The sequence below is a fragment of the Mandrillus leucophaeus genome, unplaced genomic scaffold (genome assembly GCF_000951045.1).
Source record: "Mandrillus leucophaeus isolate KB7577 unplaced genomic scaffold, Mleu.le_1.0 Scaffold1012, whole genome shotgun sequence".
Lineage (NCBI taxonomy): Eukaryota > Metazoa > Chordata > Mammalia > Primates > Cercopithecidae > Mandrillus > Mandrillus leucophaeus.
In genome coordinates, this window is record NW_012098233.1 from 82,848 (window position 1) to 99,930 (window position 17,083).

The 17,083-nt window shown below is 30.2% G+C and overlaps 1 protein-coding gene across 4 annotated transcripts in view; it reads right to left on the bottom strand.

Annotated features, from left to right (window-relative positions):
• The window catches only part of COL11A1 (collagen, type XI, alpha 1), a 241,690-nt gene that overhangs the window by 38,041 nt on the left and 186,566 nt on the right, over nucleotides 1-17,083 (bottom strand). For all 4 annotated transcript variants that reach the window (XM_011975884.1, XM_011975869.1, XM_011975892.1 and 1 more), the window contains 7 exons: nucleotides 16,935-16,988; nucleotides 12,969-13,022; nucleotides 12,355-12,462; nucleotides 7,507-7,560; nucleotides 5,997-6,050; nucleotides 4,779-4,832; nucleotides 161-214 (listed from right to left, as the gene is read on the bottom strand). In XM_011975884.1, the coding sequence (XP_011831274.1) occupies nucleotides 161-214; nucleotides 4,779-4,832; nucleotides 5,997-6,050; nucleotides 7,507-7,560; nucleotides 12,355-12,462; nucleotides 12,969-13,022; nucleotides 16,935-16,988 (432 nt within the window). The remainder of the gene's footprint in view (nucleotides 1-160; nucleotides 215-4,778; nucleotides 4,833-5,996; nucleotides 6,051-7,506; nucleotides 7,561-12,354; nucleotides 12,463-12,968; nucleotides 13,023-16,934; nucleotides 16,989-17,083) is intronic.

Below are 17,083 nucleotides of genomic sequence, written 5' to 3' on the forward strand. Positions count from 1 at the left end.
GTTATTAAGCAAGGCTTTATATTTGTGATTATCCCTAACGGGTTGGAAAGGGAAAGTAAAAAGTTGAATCACAGCTAAGAGTTAAGTAACATGTTTGTAATGCTGTAAAAGAAATTCTCATACCAAAAATACACGGTGTTAACAATAACACAGTACTTACGCCTACACCTGCTTCCCCAGGAGGTCCTGGGTTCCCTGCTTCTCCAGGTTCACCCTATATAGAGAAGATCAAATTAGTATTAGAATACAGACATGATATTCTACATTTGTAAAATTCAAATGTTATCATATAATTTTAGATTGGCCTTTTATATATTATTTAAAAGGCATTGAAAAACTTTAATAACAGAAATAACTTTTTCTATTAGTGACTCCAGTGCTTTTATTTCTCAGGTAAGTAGGCAGAAATACATAGGCTTGATGCTATAGTTCTCACTGGTTAGTTAATAGTCAGCATATTAATCCAGATTACCACAAAACCATCACCAGACATGCACGTTTCCTAAAATATTATGTATTTGCACTGTGTCAATATTCAAATTACAATCAAGTTTATTGAGTGAACAATTTCAAATTGTTTGCTAAAATACAAATTTATTTCTCTTAACTACAACAAATTAACAGATGACTTGCTGGTACATATGTTGATATTTTATAGGATTTGTTTAGCAGGAATCTAAAGAACTTAGAGGAAAGACAATAATTATAATATATGTAAAGGTTCTTAGACATTAATTAAAACTGCTCCATTTGAATATACACATAAATGTGATAGCCTTTATTATCTCCCTGTTTAGATATGAATGGCTTTTTTTCTAGCCCAGTGGACTAATAAATAAATCTCTTTAACTAGTAGGTTTTACCTATGAAAGTCTGTTGCTAATGCCTCATACTTCAAAATGCACAAAAAATATAACATCTTGTTCAAGTAATCATTTAAGTAAAACAGTACATTCATTTACCATGTTTCCACTCAAAATCAGTCCCACTAGCGGTCTTCGCAATTGTGAGGTGGTAATTGTTCTTTTAAATTGAAAAAGAAGTGAGGCCTATATTTCCCTTACTTTTTAACTCTAATATTTCCAATATTCCTGACACAAATCCACTGCTCTTAAGTAAATGTGTCATATTACATACAAACACAATTTCAGGGCAGAGACTATTTTTGTGTACATAGTTTCTTACTCTGAGAACATACACATATTTTAAATTCTTAAATTGCCCACTTAATGGTGGAGATATCAAGTACTTCTCACGAGTTTATTATTAGTAGTGTGATGTGTACATTACTTCATCTCTCAAGATGAACAGCAAATACTTCCAGAATTTTTGGATAAATCTTACAAGAAAAATATTGCATTTATATTATTTATAAAGAGAGGTATCATTCATCTATCTCAGTATAATGGAATGATATGTTAGTGATATTTCCAAGAGCTAATATTCATATCTTAAAAATGAAGCAAGTACTTTGGCATTGAAATCAATTGTAAAATGTCCATATTAAAATATTTATTTAGAAATATGATAAATCTATTGAGCATGTACATTGAACATGTCATTTTTCATATAAATAGAAAAAAATCCTAAAATTCACATGAACCCACAAAAAGAGCCTTATTGACAAAGCAATCTTAAGCAAAAAGAACAAAAATGGAGGCATCACACTGCATATTTACAGCAAACTAATCTTTGACAAAGTTGACAAAAACAAAAAGGAAAAGATCCTGTTTTCAATAAATAGTGCTGAGAAATCTGATTTGCCTTAAGCAGAATTAAACTAGACTCCTATCTCTTACCATATACAAAAATCAACTGAAGAAGGATTCAAGAATTTAAACATAAGACCTGAAACTATAAAAATACTAAAATAAAACATAGGCAAAACTCTTCTGCACATTGGTCTAGGCAAATAATTCATGACTTAAGACCTCAAAAGCACAGGCAAAAGAAACCCCCAAACTAGACAAATGAGATTTAATTAAACTAAAAAACTTCCACACAGCAAAAGAAATAACCAAAACGTTTTCTTATGTACCACATTAATTCATGGTAACATCACAGAAAGTTAGAACTACAGAAGAAATAGTTGAAATATTTTTAGTAACCCTCTATAAGTTTTGTTGTTCTCTTTTCATTCTTATCAACTATAAAGTTAAATTTATGGATATTGTGAAAAGATTATTTTCTTTTTATTAAATGAGTGAAATGATATGCAGTGAAAAGATAGGTTTAAATAATCTTAAGAGTTTAAGTATGTGCTTTCTAGTGATAAATGCTTGAGGTGATAAAAAAATTAAAACATTAGAAAAATTTAAAAAGTATGAGCTTTTTACTACAAAGTCTCTTCATTTTAAGAATAATATATTAATATTCATTTGTCCAAAATATAAGAAAACTACCATTTTGGATGTTAGATCCAAGTGTGCACAATGTAAAATGACAATTAGTTAAAATGAAATTTATAATTTATCTAAAATGTTTCATTTAAAATATTTTAAGGAAGGTGGGACAAAATCATAAATCAATAAACCATGGCAATAAGACTAATATTATATAAATTAAGTCTATATATCTAGTATCGCAATGCTGCACACCATTCTGAAGAATAATATTTAATATAAGTTTTATGATAGAGCACTGGTATATGAAGGAGATGTTAGGTTATGAAGTCATCATTACTTATTGTGTAACTATTTACCTCATTACATAACACACGTATTTAGGTACATATCCTTTTAGAAAAAACAACAAATTACTCTGTATGTACAAAGTTATAAAATATGTATAAACCTTAAGAAAATATCCTGACATATTTCCAAGTATTGACAAAATTATTGAAGTGCCAAAGCTACTTATAGCAATTATACAATACATGAAGAACAGGTTAAATATATTTAAACAAAATGCAACATGACTAAAATATACTTTTTTTATTCTTCATTGTCAGTGACTGGAAATAAATTTTTCAATATAGAAATGGGTATACATTCAGCCAGAATCAAAGCTGATGTCAGAAATTTGTAATCTATTAGAAATTATATTATCCTTGATTAAAAAACAACAACAACAAAAAAACGAAGGTTAGAATTCTGCTTCTATCCTGTTCTCTGTCACATTAAAAAAATGCAAAAGAAAGGAGCAAAATTAAAACTGTTTTTTATTGTAACACATTTTGACTCGGATTGATTCAAAATGATTCAGATTGACTGAATTATTCTCATAAGAGTCAAAGTTGGCAAAGTATTACTATAATATACATAGGCTTTAAATTAAATGGAAACAATGTGGAAGGAAGTTTCTCAGAACTCTAAACATCTGGCATTCATGCCTATTTTCAAGAGTATCACTGAAATAATGACAGCTTTCCCTCTGCATTCAAAATCTTTAGGAAACAAGTCAGTAAAAGCTAGTAATCCTAGAGACTAGCTCCCACAACAATTGAGTCAGCATTAGAGCCGAAAGGAGATGATGCAAAGAGAAGAGGAAAAGGTGTGTGCCTTGGGGTCTTTTGTCTACCATGATGATATCCTCAGAGACCAGTAGTCTCCCATAGGAACCTGAGCACCATGAAAAATGTTTTCTAGGACAACTGAATGGAATAAAAAATGTGTTTTCAATTTCAACACCAACTACCGGAACAGTTTCAACACACAACTTTAAATATAAGAATATTAAAAAAAGGCAGTCAATCAAAGAATGCAGTAAGAATTAGATAACGAGTTAAAAATTATCTTAATCAAATAACATTGATTATAATTAAAATACTAGAATACAAGCGTTGAGCTGAAGTAAACATCAAAATGTAGTAACATAATCTAATCATATTATATTTTTTCTGAGAATTAAATGCTTTAATTAAAAGAAATCAATTTAAGTATAAAATATATGAAAAAACTTGAGACCAAGAAGGGAATCATTTTTAAGAATGGGGTAAGTCTACACTACGGATATCCTTTAATAACTAGCAAATTAAGGAAATCTTTAGTGTTTTCACTGCATAATATGTGATGTTATAAATATAATTCTTTCCTTTCTGAAAATGGGTAGTTTATTTTTTAAAACAAGCAAATACCAATAATTTTCTTGAAAATTCTATTAACAAGTGAGCATGAATGCTTAAACAAGAAATCAGTGGATCATTTTGACATTTTTATAAAAGGAAGAGCAGATTTTTTAAACAAAATCATGTTCACAAGAAAAAAAAAAAGCTATTCTGAGCCCAGATATTGTGGCTCATGCCAACTATTTTGAAAAGTTACAAAGATAGGTCAGAGTATTAGTAATGAAAATATAACTCAAAATGTAACAAAATGAATGATTAATTCCTTTGCTGTTTGAAAGATTCCTTTTTCCCTTTAAGTTACATCAACCAATCTCTTCTATTTTGAGTACTGAGTATGACTAGACATTCGTGGACTGCAGTGTATCCTAGCTTAGTCACCTTCTAAGGAAAAACTTTGATGAAATTACAGGAATCCTCTAGGGCTCAGCTTTCTCAGCTTATAAATGTAGATAATAATGACACCATAATTATGAGGTTCCTGCTTAGATTAAAGAAAATAATATCTATACTCATTCAATATAATAACTGGCAATCAAAACATATTTCAAAATCATGTTAACTTTAGTTTTTGAAACTACTAGATGATATGTGAATCATATAACTATGTAAAAGGCTTAGAAACACTCATACTAGAAGCACTTAAACTACTACCCAATATTATTAAAGTTCTTAATTAATGCTGTTTCAAACTGTGTGTCACTAATAGATTTACCTTTTCTCCAACACCACCAACTGAACCAACAGATCCTGGGGGTCCTTGTGGTCCCTGCAGTGTAGAAAAAGGAATGCAATTATCCATATTCTTATTAAAATAATGCATTTGTAAACATGTATCTAGTTGTTCTCAAAAAAGAGAGAAATCGATGCATGAGTATTCTTAGTCATTTAAAGAATGAGACTAAATGATACTTAATAGAGTTGTCAAATGTGCTGGATAGCAAATAATTTAATATATTACACTGATTTTCAAATTCACTATAATTTTGAAGATAAAGCAGGAGACTTTCACACTCTGGTTCATTCCTGAAGCATAATTTCAATCTCTTTGCCAACAGAATAGTTAGATTGGTTTTAGGCAATGATTTTGTAGTGAATCAAAATTGTGATCCTGGTTAAGAATTACATAACCCAGGCAAGAAACAAACCCCTTATAACATCTTTTAGCTTTTAAATTACCTAAGAAGAATTAAAATCTACAAACTCTTTTAGTTCCTCCATTTCTAGTCTATTTTTTTTCTCAGTTCTGGCCTGCCAGAATTTAAAGCAGGTATTAAAGAAGAATGAAGAAAATGAAGACCAGAGACATGAAGAACACATAGATTTCATTGTGAAAAGTTGGCCAGAAGGAAAAATACTATCAAAGCCATAGATCCGTTAATGGTAACAGTAAGATAAATATGGCATTATATTTCAAAATCTTATAACACTAAAATAATTTTTAAGCTTGGAAAATATCATCTTTATACAATTAAAACATTTTACGTGATAAAGGGTGCATGTGCTGCTGTAACGTTATATAGACTGAAAATACAAAATGCAAAGCTTTTAGACGAAAGGCAGTGTTAACAAGGGCATAAGAGTTATCATATGCAAGGCACAGTCTAAGTATGTTGGTTTGAACATGGTATTATAATTACCATGATGTGGTAATTATAATATACACAACATTATAACATTTCACAGTCACAGTAAATATATATTGAATGGAAAATGTGTACCTATGTTATATTTACCATGATTTAGTCACTATAAATTCCATTTATTGTGTTACATAATGAAGTAGAGTGAATAGGTGACCCTTGAGTTCTTAACCACTTAATATTAAACAATAGTGTGATTATCTGCATTATAACTCACAGAGAGCACCTGCTATAAAATAACAATATCTATATAACTTCAAAGTAATTAACATATATTTCAGAGTTCTTACGTCAGCTCCATTGGGACCTTGAGGGCCTCTTGGGCCTGGAGGACCAGGTGGACCCTATAAGAGAGAAATATTGAGGTTTACAAAGACCAAATTCAAATGTGTTTCCAACATTTTCATATTATGACTAAAAAACTAAAAGAAGTTTAAGCCTGTAAAAACTATAGTTAGTGAAGCATATCAGGGTTATAAGTCATCCCTGATGGATACAACATCATGTTAGCAAATGAGCCTTTACACATAGCTATGAGGAAATTAGGATTTCAGGAGAAATAATTTGATTAGAAAATGGGTCAAGAAAGTCTATTGCTACTGTCTGGTATAATATGTTCACAATATAATTAGATATATTTCATTCTAGAATATGTTACAACATAAAGAGAATGTAAAGTTGGAAAAAGAAATGGTGCTTGAGTAGATTTAGAATTCATTAACTCAATAGAAGTATTTTTTGTGGATACGTATTTTTAGCTTTTTCTATGTCAACTCCTAGGTTCTATATGCTAGAATTAGAAATAAGAATAATTATTTAATTTCATTGTAAAACAAAGATTCTTTCTCCAGACAGTACAGTCAAATTAACTTGGAACACTTTATATAAAATACTGATGACAGAACCTCCTACCTCAAGGTTGTGATTGAAATAGTCTATATAGCAAGTGTTTTTCACTGCACATTAGTACATTTCACAGGACACTAGTATTTTTAAAAGATTTCAGTTTATTCTAATGCCATGGTTGAAAAGCTTTTCTGTTATTATCTATTACTATGTAATCAGGAAGAATATATCAATGATTCACAGAACCATGATAACCATATCTGGAAAGTATCTGATACCGCTTGGAACTATTAACCAGTTATTTGAATCAGCAAAGTTTTTTTAGGCATTTCTTATATCTAATTTTATTAATGATGATACAGATCATTTCAAAGAATATAATAGATTTGAGTGTAATTCCTAAGGAGAATAAAACCTAACAGACAAGTGTTAAAATTTCAAAATGTGTATTCTGAAGGAAGTGAAAACTGGGGGCAATGTTGAAGGAAAGGGACACTTAAGACATGCAGTCATCACATTTCATTATGGATTTCAATTACCTTTGCTAATTATTTTCTTATCTAAGGTAGTGTTACATAAACAATTATATGCATTTCAAATTTTCAATTCAGGTCTTAGATAGCCAGAATCAATAAATGCAAATAACTATAAGTCATAGCATTCTAATTAAGACATAATTGCTTATTAAATTAAGAATTTGTTTCAAAGTACAGTTAATTTTTGATTCTGTATAAATTGCTAATTATCTAAATCTTGAGTGAATATCACCTATTCTTTACCTGCTCCAAATAAAAATCCTGAGCTACAGACTAAGAAACAACTAAAGCATGGCAGTTGTTTATATACACCTCAATAATATATACATAGTAATGAAAGAACACATAATAATTTACAAAGCAGTGACTGCCATACATATGACACATACCCATCAAACACCAAAAAATAAAAACTTACCATGGGACCAACATCCCCATTTTCACCTTTTTCACCAGGTGGGCCTGGCAGACCCTAAGAAAATATAATAGAAAAATAATAAAAATCACTCATGTATTTAAAAAGACACGTTTGATCAATTTCTAAGATAAAATCAAGTATAAAGTTCAATAAGTACATGGAAATGAAGATTCAGATACTAACATCTGTTAAAACACCTACTATACGAGTGTTGACCACATGTAATAAAATCTTACACCTACATTTACAAATAACATTTATTTTTTGTATAATATTATATTGTTTATTTTTAGTTACAATAACTAAATATATAATTTGATCTGGGAATTTATGAATGCCCAACCATTTGCTCAGTCCTGTACAAATAATATACAGAACTTCTCTGGTACAGATTTCTGGAAACTCTTGGCCCAAAATATTTTAGAACACGAGGTTTTTATAGTTAGGTACCAGTTTGGTAAAATAAATATTCTAATATATTTCAAAGGTTATAAATATCTTCTGAATTCTTGAAACTGTTAATTCAATTTCTGAATCTTACAAATCATTGAGCTCATGAAACCTACTATATTATACTTTTAAAAATTCTTTCGGGTCGGGAGCGGTGGCTCACGCCTGTAATCCCAGCATGTTGGGAGGCTGAGGCGGGCGGATCACGAGGTCAGGAGATTGAGACCATCCTGGCTAACACCAGTGAAACCCCAACTCGACTAAAAATACAAAAATTAGCCGGGCATGGTGTCAGGCACCTGTAGTCCCAGCTACTAGGGAGGATGAGACAGGAGAATGCTGTGAACCCGGGAGGCAGAATTTGCAGTGAGCCGAGATTGTGCCACTGCACTCCAGCCTGGGCAACAGGAAAAAAAAAAAAAATCTTTCAAATCTATTTCCATTGTATTCAATTGCACTGTAACTGCTATTTAGGAGAAGCTCTGTGTTATGGTATAAAGGAAGACAGAAAGATTGCACTCAAATTTCTATTTCTTTATGGAAAAATCTATTTCTTTATGGAAAAATTATTCTACTTCTTGACTAATTACTTGATCATTCCAAGAATTATTCCATGAAGATTATTTTTATTTCCTCTTTCATATCACAACAATACTTGGTACGTACATCAATTTTACATTTACAAATTTTCTTATGTCACTTTTATGTATATTTACAGTCATGAACTACTTTGGGGCATGCATTCATCAGTGATCTTTTAGGTGTCAACTGTTCAGGAACTAGCAGAGGAGCAATAAAAAATTAAAATGTTTGTTGAATGAATGAATTCTAAGAAAATAAACTAACAAGCATAGCTATATTCAATAAAATATTTCTTGCTAACAGTAGCTATAATAGTAAAAATCCTGTCATTCCAGAAGTTTAATCTTAGAAAAAAGAACTAAAGAAATTCAATTATATAAAGTAGTGGAATGTTATGTGACTATTAATGTGATACTAATACTCTAAACATGAATAATATATACAGTAAATAAAAAATAAAAATGAATATGCATGGTATAACTTTAACTGTAAAATATGTATCTAGAATAGGCACGCTAATTATCAGACAGAAATAGCAAACATAGTAATCATTTCTAATATTGTAGGATTATGGATTTTTTCATTTTTTAATGTTTTCAGTATATAATTATATATTAATACATCTCATATATGCAATACACAATTTTTAATGTTTATATAATAATATTTTAGGTGTAATCTATTTTAGAAATAAAAATACAAACAATGTAAAAGTTCTAAATAACTGCTAGTACTTTAGTGACATTACTGACTTCTTGACACTGCACTGCAATTGCTGAATATTATTTGACTGTGAGCTACTGTGAAAAATACATTTTACTTAATGCTCCCTAACCATGCACATGTAAAGTAGCTGAAACATGAGTTTCAAAAAGCAGTACTTAGCCTTTTGCGCACAGATGATAGCCTTTGATATTTTCATTCTATTTTACTTTATTCTGTTCTATTTAATTTTTTAATGTTGGTAATGTACAAAATTGTTTTTATAACCTACTATATCCACGTGATTTTCAGTTTTTAAAGAGGGTACTTTACTGGATGTATTTATATATTTGTTTAATTGTGGCATATATTCATTTTTATAAAGAAATCTTAGTTACGAATTTGTAACAAAAAATATGTACCAGAATTTCATTTATTTTTTCTCAAATATCAGTAAGACGTCTAAGAAAAGAGAGTGCTATATGTACTCCCCAAACTGTTACTATCATCTGATGATTGTTTCTAGAATTATAAGTGAAGTTTCTGAAAGAAAAAGACAGGTAGTATTTCTCAGATCCTATTGACCTAAAAATTACTTGTAGGTGATTGCAAAAAATTTTAGGTTCTAAGTCAGTCTATTTCAGAAATTCAAATTCTTAATTTGATGAAACACATAAACTTAAATTCTTAAACATGCATGCATATTTTAACACAGTTGAAATAAATATTTCACTTTAACACCATTTTCTTAAATAGCACATACCACAACTTAAACATAATTAAGTTTCCAAAAACACAATACATTAAAAATCACATTCCTTATTTTCTATCCTGGTTTTCACACCCTTTAGGATAGGGTTCATCTAATTTAGTATCCCCAAATTAAAAGGTATGTCAATATTAGTTCACAGTTTTATTTTTATTACAAACTCAGTTGTACATTTTCATCTTTTTAATGCATATAATTATTCCAATTAATTCAATAAAAATATCACAATAGAAAAAAAATTATTTCTTTTTAATTAAGTTAGATCATAGTTTATATTGATTAAGACAGAAAATTATCATTATTACAATCAGTGGAGACATAATGAGTCAAAATCTCTTGTTGCATGGAACTAAACACGCTGAAAGGCACTCTAGGGTTAATCAGTTCTCATGAAATGTCCTACCTTTCTCCAAGGAGGTAATTTATGCATAGAGAGTTTCTGTTTTAAGGTCTGTCAATTTAAAATCATTGCCACTTAAATGATGAGTCGAAAATGAAGTTAGACCAAGAACGCACACTCTCTCTCCCTCCATATATATGTATGTGTGTATATCCTTCATATGCAGATGATAGTAAACATCAAATTGAAAAATCAAGACATTTAATCTGAATGTTAGATTATTTTATGTCTATTATAATTGCTAATATCTATTCTGCCACGAAGACTCAATTAAAGGAGGCGGATGCAATTGTGAACATGTTAATTACATTAGCATCATCCAATTTCCTGATTTAAAGAAGTAGCTGTGGGAAAATATAATCACAATTGTAATGAATTGATTTCTTGAGTCACCCTCATCAAAAAGCACATTTCTTACTTTGTGGAAATGAAGATGATAATTGTATTGAATATTTTATAAATATAATCTACAAGACACCTTCTTTAATCATGAGAACTGTTTGTAAATTACGGTTTTATAGGATTCAGACTAATTAGTCAAATGCAAAAAAAGAAAATAAATATCCATTGGCAATCTAATTTTAAAGTCCTGTTGTTTTCAAATATGTGTGCTTCTTACACATATTGATATGTGGTACTTATCACTGTTTATGTATAATTGTCTAACAAGTATAACTGAGTTAAACATGACAAGTATGAAAGTAAAATTTTTTCACTTTCCAAGTTTAAAAAGAATTATTTTGACCTTAAAATAAAATGAGACAATTAAAAAATCATGTTATCTGATAAACATCCATTGAGTGTTTTAACAGTAATAGTTCATTATACTGTGTTTATAATGTAATTTGTGTAATTATGCATATAATAAGCTATCTAATATCAAAAAACAGTAATTGTATAATTATATTTATAAAAATGAAGATATGAACTGTTTATATAAATTCAATTTACATATACTTTTCTACAACTTCACAAATTTCTAGGTTCAGTGAACTAGATGACTTAATTTACCATTTCTAATACTAATAATATACCATAAGTTATCCTCATGTGGTTCCTCAATATCATTTAAGACAAAATGTTACAACCTTTGCGTGGATCACTAGGAAGAGATAGAATAAGCAAGAGGAAGAAAAAAGCTCAATGCTTCCAAAGTTCGTAGGAAGCAGTGAACATCACGTGCAAAGTAAAAAACAACCTAGAATAGAAGATGTCCGCTCTGGAACATTTTGTCTAAGAGTCCAATTGTAAGATATATTTGAACAGAATTCTCTCAGCCTTTAGTGTTCTACAATTTAATACTTCTTTTCCTGGATATGCTTCATAAAGTTTAAATTATAATTTTAAAATAATAATAATTTATCTTAAATGATCGACTGTTAATTTGTTTACCTATTATTGTTTAACATGTGCTGTTGGCAGTTGCTATTGGCAGGATCCCATTTCTTTGAGAAATGCTTCTAATTTTTTTTAGCCATCTTGAAAGTAAGAGTCATAGGTCGAATTTCTCCAGGGATGCATCCCTGTCTCCCTAGGAATTTGTGTGCCTCCTATTGCTATCAGTCTGAAATACTAATTTATCTTCTTATGAGTCGTATGAAAGAACCCTAATACCTTACTTTTAAGTATCAGACTTAGGTAAAGCTGTAGTTCATTTTCCAAACAAAATAGGAGTGAAGAAAGGAGGTGTAATAATTAAAGTGGGACTAAAAATACTCCAGAATTAGGAACCAGCCCTGATACACGTTCAGGAGAATTAATCAAACATGATAACAAGGATTTCAAGTTCAGTTACACATTTAAATAAAACAATCTTTATGAATAAACATTATTCTCAAGTTCTTATGTAGAACAAAGAAAAAAAATATTTTGTTTTACATCCATCAGAAAGCCTGGTGAGAAGTAGGTAGAAATGATGGAGTAAACAATGACAGGGGCATCTTACCTGAAGACCTATTGGACCAGGAGGTCCAGGGAAGCCTCTGGCACCCTCATCACCTTTTTGCCCAAACATCCCCTGCTGTCCTCTAGGACCTGGTTCACCATCACCTCCCTAGAGAAGAGAAAGAAAAATTGTCCCAAACTAGAAAAAAATCATTATTATATGGGTCATTACAAAAAATGTGACCATTTCCAATTTAACCAAAGCAGATGTATTTAAGAATAACCAAGTAAAAAGTAGACTAAATTCCCATTATCTGCTTCAATATGTTATTGTTTGTTTTGCTTGCTTGCTTTGCTTCTGGATTATGACTGATTTTGATTTGATCCTGTATACCAAGAGAAGCAAAAGCTGTCTCATAATGGAAATAATTTTCTGAATTATTACATATTAAGGAATTCTCAACAAATTATTACTTATTTTCAAATGAAGTTACAATATGTTTTGTTTCTAAGCATCAGCTTGGCTAGCTATATTTGATCATTTAAATTCGATTTAATGTGAAACATACAAACAAAACTTATTACCCCAAAAAATTGACTGGTTATGGGACAGTATATAAATTTAACTAGGGAGCTGTAAGGATTTAGATTTATGGAACAATGTGGAATACTTACAGCAATTCCAGGGGCACCAACTGGTCCTTGAAGACCTGGGGGACCAGGAGGACCCTGCAGTGAGATAAAAATAAGTAATTTATAAAGTGAAGCCAGAAGAGCCTCAGCTATATGAAACAGAACATTTAGCCTACCAAGATCAAATATTTCTGCACTCCTTTGGAAAAAAAGAAGCATCGCATAGAACTCTTTTGCATTTAGTGCAATCATTATTTATTTTACTTCTTGATACTCAAACTTTCACATTTGAAATCAATTTTAAGTTGACATATATTGAAAGCACTCTTATCTGTAATATTCAAGATAGATTTCTATGCTAACAGAAATCAAGTTGTAAGATTCACATTTGAAAATTTTCAAAGTATCAGATTTCTTTAATGAGATAAATATGATTAGGAAAGGGCTCATGAAAAATTTGTATACTATCTTCTGAGTAAACATCAGAATTCTGAAGGTTCTATACAGATAGAATGTAGTGATACATGAAAATTTGGAATTTTCACATATGCATACACATGTAAACTAATTGTTACATATTAAGTACACCAGGACCTCTTATTTTGAGCAGTTTTCAAAAGCGATTATGAGTCTCACATGCATAGCTATTTCTTCAGCGTCTCATTTTCTTACATTAGTAACTGGTCAGGTAATAGAAAAAGCTCAGGCATTAAAGAAATAAAAGTATCATTGAACTGTTTTGTTCTGTATCATAACTACTACTTGTGGGGAAACTATTAAAGCAAGATTCTGAAAATCTGGTTCATGGGCCACTGGGAGTTCTTCATATCCTTTTAGGATTCTGCTAGTTCATAACTCTTCTCATAACAACAGTAAGGCATTATTTGTCCTTTATACTATATAGACTTTTACATTAATGATGTAAAAATCTGTGGTGAATAAAATTGCTGGTAACTCAGTGCTAATCATGTTGGTAGCTACCATTTGTAAAAGTATTAATTGCGTTTTATCATGATATACTCTCAGTCAACATAAAAATGGCTGTTCCGCCCAAGAATGTTATGGATGTAATTGTATTGATGAGGCTTTGGTAGTTATTAATATTATTAAATATTGACCTTGAATATGTGTCTTTTCATATTTGTTTGACAAATTGAAGACATACATAAATTATTTTTGCCTCATACTGCAGTACAGAGTTTGTCTCAAAGGAAAAAAAAAACACTTGGATTATAGTTTGAAATGCCGGCGGAACTTTTACATGGAACACTAAATTTTACATGGAGCGCTATTTTTACTTGAAAGAGCAGCTGACAGAAAAACTATGATTATTTATAATCACAGTTATAAATAATAAATGTGATTATAAATAATCAGTTATAAATAATAACTGCGATTATAAATAATAAGTATGATTTTGGCAGATGTTATTCAACATAAAGGAAGCCTTGGATTTCAAAGAAAACAACTGACAGTATTGACCATCAATAACATTTAAACTTTAAAATGAAAATTAGAATTTTGGAAATCTTTCATCTGCCATTGCAGGCTTTACATCTTCCCAATCTGAAAGTATTTTCCTATGATATTGATATTGCATAAAGAATTGTGTCAATACTTTGAGGATCGTACCCAGGAAACTAATAATTTCCAAATTATCAATGAAAGGTATTACAAAATTATGTATGAAACATAGTCATCAACGTGCAAGATAGAGCAGTGGAATATAAAGTAATAGCACAAAAAGTTCACTGTTTTTGTTTCAAATTCTGTTTTGCAGTTGACCTTTAAGAAAAACTACCACTTATAAAATTCCTATGTAAAATCAAAGAATATTCAAAATTACCTGAAAAGTTACTGAAAATGCTCCTCCCTTTTATAACTACATAATTTATGTGAGCCTAGATTTTCTTCATGCTTTCAACCAAAACATGTCACCACAGGCTGAACTAGATATGAGAATATAGCTTCTTCTATTAAGCTAGACAAAAAAATGTAACAATGCTACTCTTGGGACTATATATTTTTATGTGGAAAAATATAGCTTTTTTTATTAAAAGTGCTTTGGGCTTCTTATTCTTAATTTTAAATAAATCAATCCCTAAATATTTTAAATATATCAGTTTTCATTCATATTATAGTAACCCATATAAACAAAAGCTTTTTGGGCTCCTCAAAAACCTTTCAGAGTATGCAAGGGGCCTGAGGAAAACTATTTGAGATTTGCTGACCCAAATAATGGTCATTCAGTCATTTTAGCATAGCTTTTAAGGAGTAAATAAAACTTTTAAAAATGTGGCTTCTGTCAAGTGTATAAGGTAGTCTAATTAAATCAATAGTATTTATTTATCATTAAGAAATCTAAATGGAATCTAAAGTAATTTACTGCTATCATTTGCATATGGTTTGTCCCCACTGAACCTCATGTTGAAATCTAATTCCCAATGTTGAAGGTAGAGTCTAATGGGAGGGGTTTGGGTTCTTAAGGTGGATCCATAAGGAATAGCTGCATAGTGATTGAGTTCTTGCTCTGGGGAGATTGAATTGGTACTTCAAGGAATGAATTAGTTCCCATGAAAGAGGGTTGTTTTAAAGTTAGCATTCCTGAGGGGTTTGGTCTGTCTTTGTTCAGGCCTGCTTCCCCTTTTAAGTTCTCTGCCATGTTTTGACACAGTACAAAAGCCTGCTCACCATAAGCCAACCAGATGCCAGCCCCAGGCTTCTTTGCACAACCTGCTGAACTGTAAGCCAAATAACCTTATTTTACTTTTAAATTATCCAGCCTTGGGTATTCCTTTATAGCAACACAAAACAGACTAAGGCAGACACCAAAATACATTTTGTAAATTTACAGTCAATACTAACTGCACCAAACATATGCAGCCGGTTTTCTGTACACAATTTCTTGTCATAATTTTACAGTACGGATCCAGAGTATCAGTGCTATCACCTATTTGTTGATGTTTTGTTATACTGCATATAAAAATGAATCCAGAGCCTATTATGCATTAAATACTACAATTATTACTGCAAGATTTTTCTCTTTTAATTCTAGAGTTTCCTTTTTAGTTAGAAAAATTCGTCTCATAGGATTTCAGTAACTCTTCAGTTTGGGATTCAATCAATTCTAATAAAAACTTCTTTCAGTTATGTATTAACGTAGGCAGTAATTCCAACCCTAAAAGCATCAGACTGATGGATCACAAAATGGAACCAGACTGGTCTGTTAGAATAAAATTGCTGGTGATAATGTATAAACTTCTATACTAGGTGAAAAAAAAATACTTGAAGGACGTATCTCTGTACTCCCCCAATTTATGTTTCTATTGGAGAGCAAATATATGAACACTTAAAGGGGGAAAAAAGTGAAAATAAAGAACTTAGAAAATAATGTCCACAGATATTCTTTAGAAAGTATAAATTAGTAAGGAAGTGCTGAAGCACGTGACAGTATCATCATCCAATATAGTTCATTTAAGAAGTAGGAACATGTTTAAATACATACTTTAAAGAGAATGTAAACTGGTAATGACCAAAGAAAAACATCATAAAGACAAGAGTGAACATACCATTTGAATGAGCAACCAAAATTATTTTGAAGTTTTATGATTTAAAGGAAAAATTTTAAAATAAGTGCTTCTAATATATTGGAATGAGCTACCAATTTGTATACAAGTAAAACATAGTAATGCTATTAATTTTGGTAAATATATGTATATATAATTTCTCATACTCTTACAAAAAAGACTATTTCATTATGTTACTCTTTCATTTGTTATAGCAGAGTTATAAATAATGGCCTACAATCATCATACTTTACTTAATCACAGAAATAGAAAACATCACAAATATATAAAATTATAGAATTATGTAACTGCAGAGGTAACGTAGTATTGGTATTATAAGTTTTGGCTAGGAAAGTAAGTAGTATGATATAAAAATATCAATGGTAAATAGGAAAAGGTGTTAAATAAATAATGTTCTCTCAATAAAAAGTAGGAAACTTACATTTTCTCCTTTGTCACCCTTGCTGCCTTTTTGTCCCGGTTCACCAATTTCACCCTGAAATTGAAAGATTTGATTTACAGTGTATCTCTAACATGCTATTTCATTGTCTTAATTATCATCAGTTAAGTTTTACCTTTTTTTTTTTTTTT